The 17943-nt window shown below is 45.5% G+C and overlaps 1 protein-coding gene across 2 annotated transcripts; it reads right to left on the minus strand.

Annotated features, from left to right (window-relative positions):
* Positions 1-4699: 4699 nt before the first annotated feature.
* LOC137346950 (interferon alpha-inducible protein 27-like protein 2) lies at positions 4700-16187 on the minus strand. Of its 2 annotated transcripts, none has more exons than XM_068010901.1 (4): positions 15825-16187; positions 12936-12993; positions 5292-5453; positions 4700-4883 (listed from the first exon to the last, which is right to left on the minus strand). In XM_068010901.1, exons 2-4 carry the CDS (start codon positions 12970-12972, stop codon positions 4798-4800), a joined length of 285 nt encoding a protein of 94 aa, XP_067867002.1. In that variant the 5' UTR covers positions 12973-12993; positions 15825-16187; the 3' UTR covers positions 4700-4797. The 2 variants fall into 2 exon arrangements, with proteins under 2 accessions (XP_067867002.1, XP_067867003.1); XM_068010902.1 differs by having other exon boundaries at positions 12936-13000.
* Positions 16188-17943: the final 1756 nt, after the last annotated feature.

Genomic DNA, 17943 nt, shown 5'->3' on the forward strand with positions numbered 1-17943 from the left:
TCACCCCCCATTAACTCCCCTGAGAGCGGATGGGAGCATGAGCTATATGTGATGCCCCAATAGGAGACAAGGGGCTGACACTAGCAGAACTGTCATGTTGATCACTCTGCGAATTCTTACTATCTCTCTCTTTCCACTTGCAGGACAAGAGGTCCCACAACAGGAGAAAGATGGCTCAGTCTGGCAGAGACCTTCCAGATCTACGGCCTCTCACCCCAGCCGAGGAAGAGGCCTTGGAATTGTTAGGGACCAAGGGCAGACACACCATATCAGATCGAGAGACTACAGTCTCTACACAAGAGAGTGAGGCTTGGCTTCCATCAACATACGGATCACTTCTGGAGACACACATCACTTATGGTGGACATGACGAGATCTGCACAGAATAATCCACATGTTTATGTTCTCTCAGGCAAGTCGGCGGTCGCAGGAGATTCAACCAGAAGGGGGACAGCCATCCACCTCTGAGGAGGAGGAGCACTCCGAGGATGAACTGTCCCATGACTTTCCTGCACCTTCCACCAGAGCAGAAACCAACACCTCAGTGGGTTTCTGCTTGGCTGTAGAATCAGGGTCACTAATTGGTGAGAGCACAGCATACGTACCTGAGCAGCTAGCTGAGGCTGAGACAACCGAGGACACTGATAGTCGGATCTGGCCAGGCCCATGCTGAGCCCCAGTCTGATGATGAGCCTATGGTATTGTCAGCACAGGGCATACTTGAGTTCCAGAGAGAGTAAGGCAACATCTGGCGGCGATGCCAGAGGCTATGAGTGGACGATGGAGGAGTCCATCCGTGCTATGACTGCTGCCATGTCTCAGGCGTATGAGCACATGGCTTCTCCATCGAGAGGTTGGCGACCCTCATGGAGGGCCAGATCCTACAGATGCGTGCAGACTTTCACACCACCGCGTTGGCCATGAACTTGATGCAGCAGGGGCAAGGCAAGAGAAGGACAAGGCGCCTGGAGTCTTCTCCATCTCCTGCTCCTTCTCTAGTGAGCAGGGAGGTTCAAGTTAACCTTGAAAGGGAGAAGGAGAGGCTGACATCCGCAGCTGGGGGCTCCCCTCAGGGCGCTCTGATTGTGGACACCGGCTCCTCAGCCCCTCTGCCAGTGAGACCAGCTCCAGCAGCCTTGAGGCGTGAGGAGGGTTCTGCACCAGTGCAGGAAACCTCCTGGCAGCAGGGGCCCTCCAGGCCTGAGGCAGCCAGAGGACAGCCACCAAAGTCATCACAGGCCATGGGGCAGCTTGATCAGCAGCCTGCCTCCAGCCCAGCAGCTAGCGCAGGGTTCACACCTCATTGGAGCACCCACAAACACGTTAATAAAACCACATCGCTACACTTGAGGATTCATGACTGTCAGAAATTTTACGTATTGATTAATTAAAAGTTCATTTGCTCAAATCATTAATGATCATTATGTGAAAGCCATTTTCCATTAGGCCTTAATTGTGATCTGCTGACATTCCCCTTCCCCATTACTGAAATGCCTATTTAACTACAGTCCTCATTAACATATGTTCTCCCATGGGCACAATTGTGATTTGCAGCTGGGCGCAAATCAGGGAACACAAATGGAAAGGAGGTGACAGACTACGTGCATCGAGGTGAAGTCTTTCTTGGTTCTCTGCGACTGGGCATCAGGAATGCTGGAAGCGGCTGATTGTGAGGTTGTCTCTTGCCTCCTTGGCACACAGCTCAATCTGCCTGGCCTCTGGTGCAAGGGCTTCAACATCCAGCACTGCTTGCTCCTTTCCCTCCTTTGCATCTCATCATCATATATGGCCTCCCGCCTCTGCAGTGCCAGATTGTGCCGAGCACAGCAGACCACCATGATACACGATACTCTCACTGGGACATACTGCAAGGCTCCACTGCATCGATCCAGGTACCAGAATCTCATCTTCAGCAGCCCAATGGCCTACTCAATGATCACTCAGGTGGAGCTATGGCAAGTGTTGTACCTCTCCTCTGCTGCAGTGCGGAGGCTGTTCAAAGGCATCAGTAGCCATGTCTTTGATGGGTAGCCCTTGTCACCGATAATCCATCCCTGAGGCAAGCGGTGTCCTGAAAAGCTGTGGCACCGGGACTGTAGACGTGTGTAAGCATCATGGCTGCTTCCCAGGAAGTGGGCACACACCAGCAGGAAATGCTTTCCTGTTGATTAAGGCAGCTGGATGGTCCGTGGGAACATTGATGCCCATACGCGAGCCGTCTATCACAACTTACACCGACATAAATCCAGTGTTGGCCCCGAACCTGATGGCCCTCTTGTCCTGACTGTCAGTGTTGGTCTGGTAGTTCATATAGTCACCGGCTCTCTTGAACAGGGCATTTGTCACCTCCTTGATTAAGCCAATGGGCTTCTGCCTGGGAGACCCCACACATGTTCCCGATGGAACCTGGAAAGATCCAGCTGCAGAAAGTTTTAGTGCCATAGTGATCATCAGGGCCATTGGCATAGGGTGACCCCCCCGCAAATCCCATAGATCACAACTCAACCTACAGCTGTGCATTAGTCTGTGATGGACTCCCTGAAGAGCCGTAGTCTTCACTGAGAATACCGCACGGAAATTTGGAGGTGGCTGATTCGAGACTGGTACACTCTCTTGTGCAGGTGGGCCCTTCTTGGCATGGCCAGCTTCTGATGCTCCCATCGAGGAGCTTCACGGGCAGGCACAGCTGACTCTTGGCCCTCCCTCCATCCGAGGTGCTGTGTCATGCCATGGTGGTCCAAAATTGACAGGGTGTATGAGACTCATGCCAGGTAACCTGTGGGCCACCAGAGCACTGTTGATGCAGAGACAACCCTGCCTTGGCAACTGAGCTTTTGACAATTCTCCTGGTGGACTCCGTGATAGTCCTCAGTACCCACCCTGCTGATAGTCGACCCTCTCATCAAGCAGCAAGGGTGACCAAACATCTCTCACAGCAGTTTGGTTACCCAATACAGCCCCCGCAAACCCAAGCCCAAGCGCATCCCTCTTGCAGAGCCCCCGAGACCCCAACTCCGCCCCCCTTGCTGAGCATACAGCAACATAGACTGACAATGTCCTCCGAATCCCCCTCTTTCCCGCTGCAGCATTGTTCATAGCTGCCTCCCTGTCATGGCACTGAGGCCTCTCGCATCGTTGTGGCCGGTGTTTTAACTGTCGTGAAACCGAAGCCGCCCGCTGTCCACTAAATCAAGAGCCAATCTTTAAAATCGAGGTTAATTAGATGTAAATGCATTACAAACAACTGCTCAGCAATTTAAAATAGATTCCTGTCATATCAGGGCAGTAATGCTGCCTTGGTCCTTTCCTGCCGCTGGCAAAATCTGGGACCGTTGTCACAACACTGGATTTCCGGATGGATGGTTCTGATGCGATTCTCTGTTCCCCCATGCCACCACTCCCACTTTAAAGGGCCGCATTAAATTCTGCCCATGGTGACAGTCATTGCAGCTGTGTTGTGTTTCAATGATTCCATGTCAGTGCATTATTGCAAGCCGTGGCTTGAATGTATGCCCCATTGGAATATAGTGATGTGAGGCAATGAGAGTTGCAAGCTTGCCTGAAGGTGTGGCACGGATGCATAGTGAAGGTGGAATAGGTCAGCTTGCAGCACCTTGTTACATGCAGTATTTTGCCATCAACTTGGTTCATGGTACTGTGGTTTTACCTTGAAGATTCCTTCAACTATTGAGCCTTCTCTATGTTATTCTGGGGTGTTTAAGATATTGTGCAGTGTTGAACCTGTCTGCCACCATCTCCATACCATACCCATACGTCAGCAGGGCACACATTCAAGACTAAAGGATAGGTTCCGGAGATGTGTTCAAAGTTGTGCTAACGTCTGCCTGTAAACCTAAGAATGCATTTTGATGACCTCAGCAAATGACATTTGATGGGGTGAAATTCGCCTTGGTCTAACAGTATGGATCTAGAACCTCTTTCTTGCCAAACATTTGGCTTAAACCAGTATCTCATTAGCACAAATTGCTCTCCCAGTCACTCTGACTTCCCCCTAAGTATGAGAGAGAAGAAGAGAAGTGATTGGAAAAGTTAACACAGGCACGGAGCCAATAGAATGGGTGTTTGAGGCATGCAAGTGCTGAAATGATTAATCTACTCGCTTCCCAAGTCTTGGCATTCCATCATTCAGTTATCTGCCCATTCTACATGAGATAAGGAGATAATAAAATGGAAGTTTTTTTTAAAAAGCTTGGATGTTAAAAAAAAACTTACTGATTGGCAGTAACCCAAATATAATGTGAAGAGGATTCCAGTCTTTAGAAACAAGCAAAGGAACTTCTGTGTCTTAAAAAAATAAACACAAGTACAAATACATCTCAAACATGAAAACTCTTCAACTAGGATCTTAAAACAATCCATCGGTTTGAAAGAAGTTTACCTGGCCATTAAAGCAACCATGAGATTTTCAAAATTGTACATAACAGGGTATACTCCTGTAACACACAATTTAGTTAAAGGCAAAAAAAAAAGTCAGAAGTAAATGTAAAAGAAAAACTGATACAATTGCTCATTAATCCAGAATAGAGATAGTGAATGTTTCATGGCTAGAATTTTGGCTTGAAACGGGGTGTAGTTGACGATGATGGGAGATTAAAACCTACTGCCAGAGCTTAACTGCTGCATAATATCTTTCACACTGCTATATTCTGAAAGGCAAAACAGTCACAGAGAAAAGACATAATATTCAGAGCCTTTATTTATTTTCAGTCAGATTCTTCTTCATATACAGCATGTAAAGGAAAGATGTTCATTATTTTCAGTTGTCTTAAGGCACTTTTACTTTCCGTAGCGTAGGATCGAACCTAGGAAAGCACCTGCAGTTCCCAACACAATGTTGGCACCTGCAGAGAGTCCAGCGGCCCCTTTAAAGAAAAGAAAAATATAAATGTGAATTAATTGCACACAATATGACATGTCAACAATTTGTTAATAATCAACAATTCTTATAATCCAGATCTAAACAGTATCCAGAGGAAAGATCAAAACCCTATTATAACTGATTTTACCGTTAATTTCTTTATTTGTATTTACAATAAAGCCAACTCATTTATCATTAGCATGTTGTTGAGGTTAAAACATAATAGTATTAACATTTATTGCAAAAGTGCCTTCTCGCTTCTATTAAAACTGTACTGATAAGTTTCCGAGACAATTGGGTAATATAAAAATTTATTCAGCACTATCATAGATGCCCAGGAATTCAAATACTATCAGGGAGGCTTTAAACAAGAAAGATTGAGAAATGTTCATTACTTATCACTGAAGCTTACCAGCAGACTGAAGGACAGCCACCAGACTTCCAGCTGCTACACCTCCTCCATTGGCGACAGCTGCTGTAGACATCATACTTGATGCAATAGAACTGCCTGCTATTCCAGCGCTGGTAAATCCCACTGCTCCCAGAACCACTGGAGCAGCAACAATGGTTGTAACTGAAGGATGAAACATCCACATTTAAACACAACACATATACACACAGGAGCTTAACAATATTGCCTAAAGCCTGATACATACAATTGTAGCATATCAGAATTCTTCCTGTCTGCAATGATGGTTTATTTCCTTTACAACATTTCAATCCAGTATTTTGCAATATCAATTATATTTATAATAATCCAGATCCAAGATATGCTTCACAATTTTCCTCAAGATCCCCTATCTGGAATTTCCACAGGGGTGCTCCGGATTATTTGCTGTAATTTTAGCAGAAAACCTACAGAAATGATACAAATGGCCACTTGTGCCTTTTCTTCAAGGTTTTTGCTTATATTCAAAAGTTATTGCAGATAATCTGGAGAACTCCCATCAAAATTCTATCGCTCAACCTTGAACAGCACTGAAGCCGAATAGAGGTAGCAGAATTAAACAGCAGTTCAAGAATAACAGCTACCAACAAATGTATCTCATGATTCATTTTGTGATGCTTGGACTGAAAATTATAGAGGAACATCTATCAAATAGTAAAATATTGACTGCTTGCAGCAATCTAATCATACTGTATGTAAAGGTAGTGCTGTAAGTTGTCACATTACGTGCACTGTGACTGAACTAATATTACTTATTAGAAATTAGTATACGTAAGAAAGTTGTATAGGAGAAATTAATGGGGCTGAAGGTTGATAAGTCCCCAGGACCTGATATTCTATATCCCAGAGTGTTAAAAGAGGAAGCTATGGAAATAGTGGATGCATTGGTGATCATCTTCCAAAATTCTATAGATTCTGGAGCAGTTCCTGCAGATTGGAAGGTTGCAAATGTCACCTGACTATTTAAGAAGGAAAGGAGAGAGAAAACAGGGAATAACAAACCTGTTAGCCTTACATTAGTCATTGGGAAAATGCTCGAATCCATTCTAAAGGATGTGATAAATGGACACTTGGATAATAATGATCTGATTGGGAAATCATGTTTGATGAACCCGTTGGGATTTTTATTGAGGATGTTACGAACAGAATTGATAAAGGGGAGTCGGTGGATGTGGTATACCTGGATTTTCAGAAGGCTTTTGATAAAGTCCCCCACAGGAGATTGGTTTGCAAAATTAAAGCACATGGGATAGGAGGTACTATACTGGCATGGATTAAGGATTGGTTAACAGGCAGAAAGCAGAGAGTGGGAATAACTGGCTCATTCTCACGTTGGCAGGCTGTGACTAGTGGGATACGCGGGGATCAGTGTTTGAGCCCCAGCTCTGCACAATATCTAACATTGATTTGGATGTGGGAACCAAATGTAATATTTCCAAGTTCACGGATAACACAAAACTAGGTGGGAATGTGTGTTGTGAGGAAGATGCCAAGTAGCTTCAAGGGGATTTGGACAGACTTAATGAGTGGGCAAGAACATGGCAGATGGAATATAATGTGGAAAAATGTGAGGTTATCCACTTGGGTAGGAGGAATAGATGTGCAGAGTATTTCTTAAATGCTAAGAGATTAGAAGGTGTAGACGTACAAAGGGACCTCGGTGTCCTTGTCAATAAGTCACTGAAAGCTAACACGCAGGTGCAGCAAGCAATTAGGAAGGCTAATGGTATGTTAGCCTTTATCGCAAGAGGATTTGAGTACAGGAGTAGTAAAATCTTGCTTCAATTGTATAGAACATTGGTTAGACTGCACTTGGAGTACTGCGTGCAGTTTTGGTCCCCTTACCTTAGGAAGGGTATTATTGCCATAGAGGGAGTGCAACACCAGACTTGTTCCCGGGATGGCAGGACTGTCCTATGAAGAGAGATTGGGGAAACTGGGCCTGTATTCTCTTGAGTTTCGAAGAATGAGAGTAATCTCATTGAAACCTACAAAATACTTAAAGGGATAGACAGGGTAGATGCAGCTAAGATGTTTCCCCTGGTTGGGGAGTCTCGTACCAGGGGACACAATTTCAAAATAAGGGGGAAGCTTAGGTCAGAGATGAGGAAAAATTTCTTTACTCAGAGGGTTGTGAATCTTTGGAATTCACTACCCCAGAGGGCTGTGAAAACTCAGTCATTGAGTATGTTTAAAGCAGAGATTGACAAATTTGTAAATACAAATGACATAAGGGGATATGAGGATATTGTGGGAAAAAGGCATTAAAGTGGATGATCAGCCATGATCATACTGAATGGCGGGGCAGGCTCGATGGGCTGAATGGCCTACTCCTGCTCCTATGTTCCTAAACTGTGATAGTCCCATTGTACACCATAACTTCCTACCGTGTCCTTCCTTCTTTAGTTGATACAGCTGCTGAATTACTTGAAAATAATATATTACATCACTGTTGTCTACTTTAAACATATCAGGGGTGATCTAAACCGGCCCACCCAGCAGAAACTAGGTGGGTGGGAGTTAAAATTGACCAGGTAACTTACCCAACAGAAATCCATCAGGGATTCACTGATTTGAATTTTAACCTGCTCTACTGAATAGGTGTCAAGAACACAAGTCCAAAGCCAGCTCAGGCCTTCTTTACATATGCGTGTCAGGTCCTGATGACATCAGGATCCAACTGCAACTTTAACTGCTGTCATGAGCAGCGATACCGTTGTAGATTTTCTGCGATTTGAAGAAGGAGCTCCAGGCAGAAGAGGCCCATAGAAATAAAGCGTTTTTGCTTTTCTTGTGAGGCCTAGAGGTGCAGGAGTGCTTTTCCAGACACCGCAAGGAAATATTTTGGGCCTCAGTTGCCGCAGACTCCTACCAAAATTCTTTCCCCAAAACGAGACCCCTGGGAGACTGCCCTCGAAGTTGATCCTGTCTAGTTGTCTGTTGGGTGGTCTCTAAACCGCCAATCGAGCTATGGACTGCTAGTTTTCCAGTTTCCTTCTAAGAAATTGGGTTCTGGATCATGCTTTGGTGGTGTGAGGGTCGGGAGCTGGGGAATAGGAACAGAAGTAGCTGGCGAAAGGGATAAGAAATAAATGGCTATGGCTTCCACTACCCACCGCATCTGAAAATAAAAACATATGGGAGCAGAAGAACATAGAGAAACAAGCAAAAAAAGAAAATCAAGTTCTGGCAAGAGATGGAGTAAAAAAGTAGAATGTGAGAGCGATAGAGAGTGAAATAGCAACACAAATATGACATGGATAGATGCAAGACTATATAGAGTCATAGAGTTATACAGCACAGAAACAGGCCCTTCAGTCCACCGTGTCTCTCCCGGCCATCAAGCACCTAACTATTCTAATCCCATTTTCCTGCACTTGGCCCGTAGCCTTGTATGCTATGGCGTTTCAAGTGCTCATCTAAATACTTCTTAAATGTTGTAAGGGTTCCTGCCTCTACCACCTCTTCAGGCAGTGCGTTCCAGATTCCAACCACCCCCTGGGTGAAAAGTTTTTCCTCAAATCCCCTCTAAACCACCTGCCCCTTACCCTAAATCAACACCCCCTGGTTATCGACCCCTCTGCTAACGGACAAAGTTTCTTCCTATCTAACCTATCAATGCCCCTCAATTTTATATACCTCAATCAGCTGCGCCCTCAGCCTTCTCTGCTCTAAGGAAAACAACCCGAGCCTTTTCAGTCTCTCTTCATAGCTGAAATGCTCCAGCCCAGACAACATCCTGGTGAATCTCCTCTGCACCCTCTCCAGTGCAATCACATCCTTCCATAGTGTGGTGCCCAGAACTGTATACAGTACTTCAGCTGTGGCCTAACTAGTGTTTTATACAGATAACCTCCCTGCTCTTATATTCTATGCCTTAGCTAATAAAGGCAAGTATCCCATATGCCTTCCTAACCACCTTATCTACCTGTGTTGCTGCCTTCAGTGATATATGGACAAGTACACCCAGGTCCCTCTGACCCTCTGTACTTCCTAGGATCCTGCCATCCATTGTATATGCCCTTGCCTTGTTCGTCCTCCCAAAATGCATCACCTCACACTCCTCAGGATTAAATTCCATTTACCACTGCTCCGCCCATCTATATCGTCCTGTAATCTAAGGCTTTCCTCCTCACTATTTACGACACCACCAATTTTCATGTCATCTGCGAACCTACTGAGAGGATTTGAAAATTTGTGTCAGAGCCCCTGCCATCTCCTCCCTTGCCTCACATAACAGCCTGGGATACATCTCATTTGGGCCTGGGGATTTATCCACTGTTAAGCCTGCTAAAACTGCAGAAAAGATTCACAAGGATGTTGCCTGGTTTGGAGGGCTTGAGTTATAAAGAGAAATTGGATAGGCTGTGTCTGTTTTCCCTGGAGCAAAGAAGGCTGAGAAGGGTCATGCTAGAGGTATATAAAATTATGAGAGGCATAAATAGGGTAGACAGCCAGAGTCTGTTTCCCATGGTAGGGGTGACTAAAACTAGAGGGCATAGATTTAAGGTGAAAGGGAGGAGGTTTAAAAGGGATCAAAGGGGTACATTTTTCACACAAAGAATAGTGGGTATTTGGAATGAGCTGCCTGAGGAGGTGGAGGAGGCAAGAACAGTAGCAACATTTAAGAGGCATCTGGACAGGTACTTGAATGAGCAAGGCATAGAGGGATATGGAATTAATGCAGGCAGGTGGGATTAGTATAGATAGGCATTATGGTCGGCATGGACGTGGTGGGCCGAAGGGCCTGTTTCTATGCTGTACGACTCTATGACTTTCAATGCTAATATGTTCAAGTATATCACAATCCCCCTCCCTGATCTCTGCACCTACATTGTCCTTCTCCATAATGAACACAGATGAAAAGTAATCATTTAAAGCCTCACCAATGTCCTCCGGCTCCGCACACAGATTGCCACTTTGGTCCCTAATGGGCTCTACGCTTTCCCTGATTATCCTCTTGCCCTGAATATAGTTATAAAACGCCTTGGGATTTTCCTTTATCTTGCTCGCCATTGGTTTTTTCATGTCCCCTCTTCGCTCTCCTAATTACTTTTTTTAAGTACCCCCCTACACTTTCTATACTCCTCTAAGACCTCCACTGTTTCTAGCACTCTGAATCTGCCATAAGCCTCCTTTTTTTCTTCCTTATCCAATCCTCTATATCCCTTGACATCCAGGGTTCCCTGGACTTGTTGGTCCTATCCTTCACCTTAATGGTTACATGTTGGCTCTGAACTCTCACTATTTCTTCTTTGAATGACTCCCACTGGTCTGATGTAGACTTTCCTACAAGTAGCTGCTCCCAGCCCACTTTGGCCAGTTTTATCATATTGAAATTGGCCTTCCCCCAATACAGTACCTTTATTACCAGTCCCTTTTTGTCCTTTTCCATAACTGCCTTAAATCTTAGCGTTACGGTCACTATCCCCGAAATGCTCCCCCACTGATACTTCTACCACTTGTCCGGCTTCATTCCCTAGGACTAGGTCCAGTACTGCCCCTTCTCTTGTAGGACTTTCTACGTGCTGGCTCAAAAAGTTCGCCCGTATGCATTTTAAAAATTCCACCCCCTTTTAGCCTTTTGCACTAAGACTATCCCAGTTGATATCGGGGAAGTTGAAATCCCCTATTATTACCCTATTATTTTTACACCTCTCAGAAATTTGCCCATATATCTGCTCCTCTATCTCTCCCTGGCTGTTTGGAGGACTGTAATATAAAAAGAACTTGCATTTATATAACACCTTGCATGACCGCAGTACTTCCAAAAGTGGTTAACAACAAATGAGGTACTTTTCTGAGATGCAGTCAGTGTCATAATGTAAAAAATGCAGCAGTTAATTTTCACACAGCAAGGTCCCACTAATATCAATGAGGTAATGACCAGACAATCTGTTTTAGTGATGCTAAAGGATAAATGTTGTCCAGGACACTGGGAGAACTGCCCTGTACTTCTTTTAATTGAACCATGGGATTTTATACATTTTTTGAAATTTATTAATTCAAGGATGTGGACATGGCTGGAATGGCCAGCATTTATTGGCCATCCTTAACTGTTCCTGAGAAGGTGGTGGTGAGCTGTCCTCTTGAACCACTGCAGTCCATGTGCTGAAGGTACTCCCACAGTGCAATTAGACAGGAAGTTCCAAGATTTTGACCCAGTGACCATGAAGGAAAAGTGATACAGTTCCAAGTTAGGATGGTGTGTGATTTGGGAGGGGAACTTGGAGCTGTTGGTGTTCCCATGAGCCTGCTGCCCTTGCACTACAAGGTGGTAGAGGCTGGGTGTTTGGAAGGTGCTGTCTATGGAGCCTTGGTGAGTTGCTGCAGTGCATCTTGTAGATGGTACACACGGCGACCAAGTTGTTCTGGTGGTGGAGGGAGTAAATGTTTAAGGTGGTGGATGGGGTACAGATCAAATGGGCTGCTTTGTCATAAACGTTGTTGAGCTGTATGAGTGTTGTTAGAGCTGCACTCATCCAGGCAAGTGGAGAGTACTCCAACACACTCCTGACTTGTGCCTTTTAGATGGTGGACAGGCTTTGGGGAGTCACGAGGGGAGAGTTACTCACCACAGAATTTCCAGCCTCCGACCTGCTCTTGCAGTCACAGTATTTGTATGGCTGGTTCTGTTAAGTTCCTTGTCAATGATAACCACAGAATATTGATGGTAGGGGATTCATTGATGGTAATAATATTGAATAACAAGGGGAGTTGGTTAGACTGTCTCTTGTTGGAAATGGTCATTGTTTGGCACTTGTGTGGCATGAAAGTTACTTGCCAATTATCAGCACAAGTCTGGATGTTGTCCAGGTCTTGCTGCATTTGGTTATAATTTGCTTCAATATCTGAGAGATTGAGAATGCAATTAACATTATGCAATCACTAACAAACATCCCGACTTCTGACCTTACAATGGAGTGAAGATCATTGATGGAGCAGCTGAAGACGGTTGGGCCTAAGCCATTACCCTGAGTGATGTCTGGAGGCTCAGATGATTTGTCTCGAACAGCCACAAACATCTTAATTTGTACTAGGTAACACTGAAGCCAGTGGAGATTTCTCTCTGAATTCCAATTGATTTCAATTTTACTAGGGCTCCTTGATGCTGCACTCGATCAAATGTTGCCCCGATGTCAAGGGCAGTCACTCTCATCTCATGTCTAAAATTCAGCTTTTTTGTCCGTATTTGAATCAAGGCTGTAATGAGTTCTGGAGCTGAGGGTCCTGGTGAAACCTCAATTCAGTATCAGTGAGCAGGTTATTGGTGATCAAACTCGGTTTAACAGCTCATCTGAAAGATGACACCTCCGACAATTCCGCACTCCCTCAGTACTGCAAAGATGTATCAGCCGAGGTTATTTGCTCAAGTCTCTGGAGTGGAAATTGAACATACGACCTTCTGACTCCGAGTCGATATCCTCCGACTAACAATGAGCAATGCAATGGGAGATCTACTAATTTCCTTTGTAAATTTTTGAGAGCATTGTCACACTTTGTGTAATGTGCAATACTGCTGCTAGATCCACTTCAGTAGTCCCCTTCCTAGGATGTTTTTGTCTATTATTTAAAAATATATATATTTTGCAGTCAAATAGTGCTTACCTGCACCTATAGCTGCAGCTCCAGCTATCCACAACATGATAATCTGCTAATTTGCACACTGTAAACTTAAAAAAAGTCTTTCATTAGAGGGGAATAAATAAATAAATAATAAAAACCAGTAGATGTATTTGAATTTCCAAAAGGGAATTGATAAAGTGCCACATAAAAAGGTTATTACACAAGATAAGAGCTCATGATGGGCTGGATTTTGTGGAGGAGACGGGGCTTCCTGCCTCAGCCTTTTCATGTCCCACCCCGCCCCCCACCCCCAAGCCTCAGAGAGATCCTCTGTTGTTTTCCTGTCCGAGTGTCCCGCGCCAGCATCCCTGTCCCTTGGAGGATCCTGCCTCCAAGAGCTGCCGGCCAATCACTGGGAGCAGTGGCCACTGCCGGTATTGCAGAAGCCTGGGACCCAGGCCCAGCGCTGGAACCCCAGACCTCAGGTAAGAGAGGAGGGGTTGCTGAGGCCAGTCCGGAAGGCCGCAGCGAGTGGGGTTGCGGGGGGGGGGGGGTGGTGGGTGCGGTGGTGGTCATAAAGCCCAGGAGGAGTGGAGCCCTGGGAGGTGCATTGTTTTCCAGCCAGGGCCCTCCATGAACCACAGATTGCCCATAGAGGAGGGCCCCACCCCCAAGCCACAGGTAGGTTCCTCGTTTTACAAGGCAACACCCCCTGACTCCATTAATAGGCCACTTAAGGGCCTAGTGACAGGCGGGTGGTGAACTATAAAATCCAGCCCAATATTGGCACTAATATATGACACATGGATAGAGGATAGAGCATCGGTGTCCAAACTTTTTGCATGAGGGGCCACATTACAATTTTTGTCCTCCGTAGGGGTGAACAAATTTCGGAAAGTTAAAGGCATTAGAAACGTATCTTACAAGAATAATGTCGCTTGATATTGTATTCCTTGAAAACAGCTACCTTCTTGTCACATCAGACACAATATGGCCCTCGTTGTCCAAGAGTGTTTGAATGCTCGACATTCAGGATCAATTTTCCTTTCCTTGCTGTATTCATGAGCCACCATCTTTCTTTCGATAAGTATTTTGGGTAAACACTGTTTGAGATAGATATCAGGGCTCCTGCTCTCGCTCCTGGTTGAAGGGGCTCCCGGTTAAATGGGCTCGGCTCTCTCTCTTGGTTAAATGGGCACTGCCAGCTTGTTGGGTTATCGCCTGGGGCCCTGGCAATTTCACTCTGCCAGACGGCAGGGGCGGGCAAAAAGGAGGTAGTGAGCGTCTTCAACCTTCCCTGGTGGCTAGAAACTTCAACAGCCTGGCGCTGCTCCACTCCTCTCCCCAGCTCTCTTCAGACTTTATCATGTCCAGCAAAGCATTGCGTGTCTGCCATTATTAGTCCATCAGCCACTACTTAGGCACTGCAACTCCAATATTAGTTCAGATTGGCGAACCGAATAGAAACCTTTGGTGGGTCTGATAAAAGGAGGCAGCCTTCTGACAGCTGGGGGGTCCTCCTGATCGGTCAACCTGAGCCCGATGGAGGGCCACCCCTGAAGCCCCAACTACCCCCATCGCCCAACACGCACCACCCCCACCCTCCACCCCTTGTCGCCTATCCGACCTCCCTTGCCTCACCGGGGCCCGACTGATTGCCCCTGCAATCTTCAGCTGGGTTGCAGTGCCAACAGTGGCCATCGCTCCCACTGATTGGCCGGCAGCTCCATTAGGCAGCACTTCCTGCCTCAATGAGGTGGAAGTCTTGCCCAAGACCAATTAAAGGCCTGGGGACCTGAAAGTCCGGTCTGGATCCCATGCCTGGTGGAGGCGGGATCACCACCAACTCTTGCATTGGCGGACGGCTTCCCCATGCCCACCATAAAATTCCAGCCAGCACCTCAAGACAGTTCAACACTCCACTGGAGTGTCAGCTTTGAGTTTTGTGCTTGGAGTGGAACTTCAACCCACAACCTTCTGACTCAGAGGAGAGAATGTTACCAACCAAATGCAGCCGACACCTAATCCTAAATCCTAATATGACACAAGGTTGTAAGTTAGTAATTGTTTAAGATGAAAGCTGCTGGTACTGAGGAGATGCCAGCCTGCTGATTGGCGATTGGCCAGCAGCTCCTGGAGGCGGGACTTCCTGCCCCAGAAGGGTGGCAGACCAAGCCAATGCCAATTAAGGGCATGAGCCACCCAAAAATTGTTGTGTGGTTTCCAGACCCGGCGGAGCTGGTCTCACCCCTCCCCCCCCCACCGGCCAGAATTTTACATTGGGCTGGAAGCCCCGCCCACTGGCCAAAAAGTCAGGGGTGAGCCTCCCTCTGCCGGACCTGGAAGCCAAGGGTACGAGATGGGAACAGCAGCACCCGCCCCCATTCCCCCACCTCTCACTCAATTTTATGTCCTCGCCCGACAGCCTGCTCCTGCGGGGTGGTGTAAAACGCCAGCCCCCAACAATTAGGCCAGATTTGAAATTAGTGGGTTAACACTTCTGTTGAAATTAGTGGAGAGGGGGATTTCATCCTCTAGTATCTCCAGTCATGGTCTCTGCGCCTTTCTTTGCTGAGTCGTCAACATCATAAATGTTGTTGTAGTTGCAGTAAACCTTGGGTGCGGCCTCATCGCTGTAATGGAATACAGTCGGGCCATCGCTCCCTGGTCCCAGAGAGGACAGCGCCAGCCATCGCCTTCAACATCGCGCAAGTCACGACCCAATTAACAAAAATACAAATGGAAATACACTGGTGTTTTATAATAAACTGGTGTGTACTTGCACTATCATTTTCATAACAATCACTTAAAAACATCACTAAAAATGCAATCTGCTGAACAACTATTGAATCACTATATCAAATTTATCTTAAATATTTATATCTAGCTTCAATTTTAAATATTAAATCTTATCTTAAATATTAAATATACCTGTTGTATTTTGTAGTTGTCCAATGTCAAACTTGAACGTCAGCTGTTCTCTATTGGCAGCAGAAGCGGCTGTGCAGAAAATATAGTAAACTGAAAGAAGTCCGCTGGGCCCTAATGCTCGTGGTGTGGAACTCAGTCATTGAGTATGTTTAAAGAAGAGATTGACAGATTTCTAAATATCAATGACATAAGGGTATATGAGGATAGTGTGGGAAAAACACATTGAAGTGGATGATCAGCCAAGATCGTACTGAATGGCGGGGCAGGCTCAATGGGCTGAATGGCGGGGCACTCTACTTGGTATTTGTGTTGGAGGATCAGGGGAAACCATTTATTTTGGTATTGCACAACACTTCTGACTACTATTTACAGTGGCAGACTCTCATATAAATAGGGAACTTGTTGCTTATGTATGCATGACTCAGGCGTGAAAGTTACAACTTCACTGAAGGTCCCTGGACACAATTTCAGAAAGTGGCAAGAGAAAGTGAGAAAAAAAGTCAGAGTTAAAAAGAAATTCAAAACCAAGGCCTGAATTTAACCTGGACGACAGGGGTCCCGGTGACAGGCTGGAAGGGGACAACCCCACCTTGGCCCTGTTTTGAACCCCCATCCAAATTCCACAACGGGCGTGAATTGTGTTTGATCGGAGGTAAATGATCTGCATTATACAAAGAAATCACAAAAGATAGAAACTTATATGACCCAAAGAAAATACATACAGGAAAATCACCAGAAAAATACAAGAAGAAAGAAGCACAAAATATAAAGTGTGACAAGATCCTTGCGATTCTTTAGCACTCTTGAGACTGAGTTTTATGGGCTCCCTCTGGATGGGAACGTAGGCGGTGGAGTGCCCGTCGCCTTCCTGACCCCTTGGCATTTAGTCCAGGCAGCCATTTAACTGCCTGTAGTCAGGGTCCCTTTAAAGACCCTTTAAGGATGGTGATCTCTTCCACAAGAGCTGCTGGCTAATCAGAGGGCTGACAGCTCAGTAGTAATGGCAATGCCACTGGAAACAGTGGCCACTGCTGTTACTACAGGAAGACCAGGACCAGGACCAGCGCTGGAGCCCCGGACCACAGGTGAGTGTGGTGGGCTCGCCAGGACAGCAGGAAGAGGCCCTTAAGTTAATTGGTCAAATTTTATTTGATGACACTTCTGTGAAATCCCTTGGGAGGTTTTATTTTGTTGAGGGAGATATATAAATACAACTTGCTGTTGATGAGTTGCATATTTTGGACTTTATTTGTTCCTGGTTTAACTTCAAAGGACTTTTCCAAATCTTCTGACACAGAGTTGCAGGAGGCTTCAGGGACAGTGGGGTCACAATTCCCATATAAAGTTATTGCCAAAGCATTATTTTTAGCACAGGATTGTTCCTGTTACTTTCTGCAATTGAAGAATAATAAATATTTTCTGATAGCTTAGTTTAGTTTAGTTTAGTTTAGAGATACAGGACTGAAACAGGCCATTCGGCCCACCGAGTCTGTGCCGACCATCTGCCACCCAATAGTGCCCTATGGATCAAATAAAAGCAAAATACTGCGGATGCTGGAAATCTGAAATAAAAACAGAAAGTGCATCTGTGGAGAGAGAAGCAGAGGTAATGTTTCAAGTCTGTGACCTTTCTTCAGAACTCAAGAGCCCTATGGATCTCCACTACTAACAATCCCTTACCAGAGCTTTTCCTATTTATTATCATTTTCTGCTTCCTGTTGTTTAGCCAGATTTCAGTCCAACTTTCAATGCCTATTTAGCATTTATTCTATGAAGCTTAATCTTACAATGTGAATTTTATCAAGTCCCTCTGAAAATTCAAGCAGATTATATGGTTGATTCCATGATTGGCAACTCCTGGTGAGAAGCAGCACGGGTCAGAAAATCGTGGGTCTGCAGCCCCTGATTTTCCATCCATTTAAATATTTAAATTAATATACCAGGGTCTGTAAGCCTGTGATTTCCCGAACAGCATGCCCTATAAGTGCCAATTCTTGCCAGGAGAGCTCAATTGGAGAATCAGTCCTGATATCCATGGGACTGACATCCCAACAACTCAGTTACTTCCTTCAAAAAGTTAGAATAGGTTTGTGAGGCTCAACCTCATGTTACAAAATCC

Source organism: Heterodontus francisci, chromosome 31 (genome assembly GCF_036365525.1).
Source record: "Heterodontus francisci isolate sHetFra1 chromosome 31, sHetFra1.hap1, whole genome shotgun sequence".
NCBI lineage: Eukaryota > Metazoa > Chordata > Chondrichthyes > Heterodontiformes > Heterodontidae > Heterodontus > Heterodontus francisci.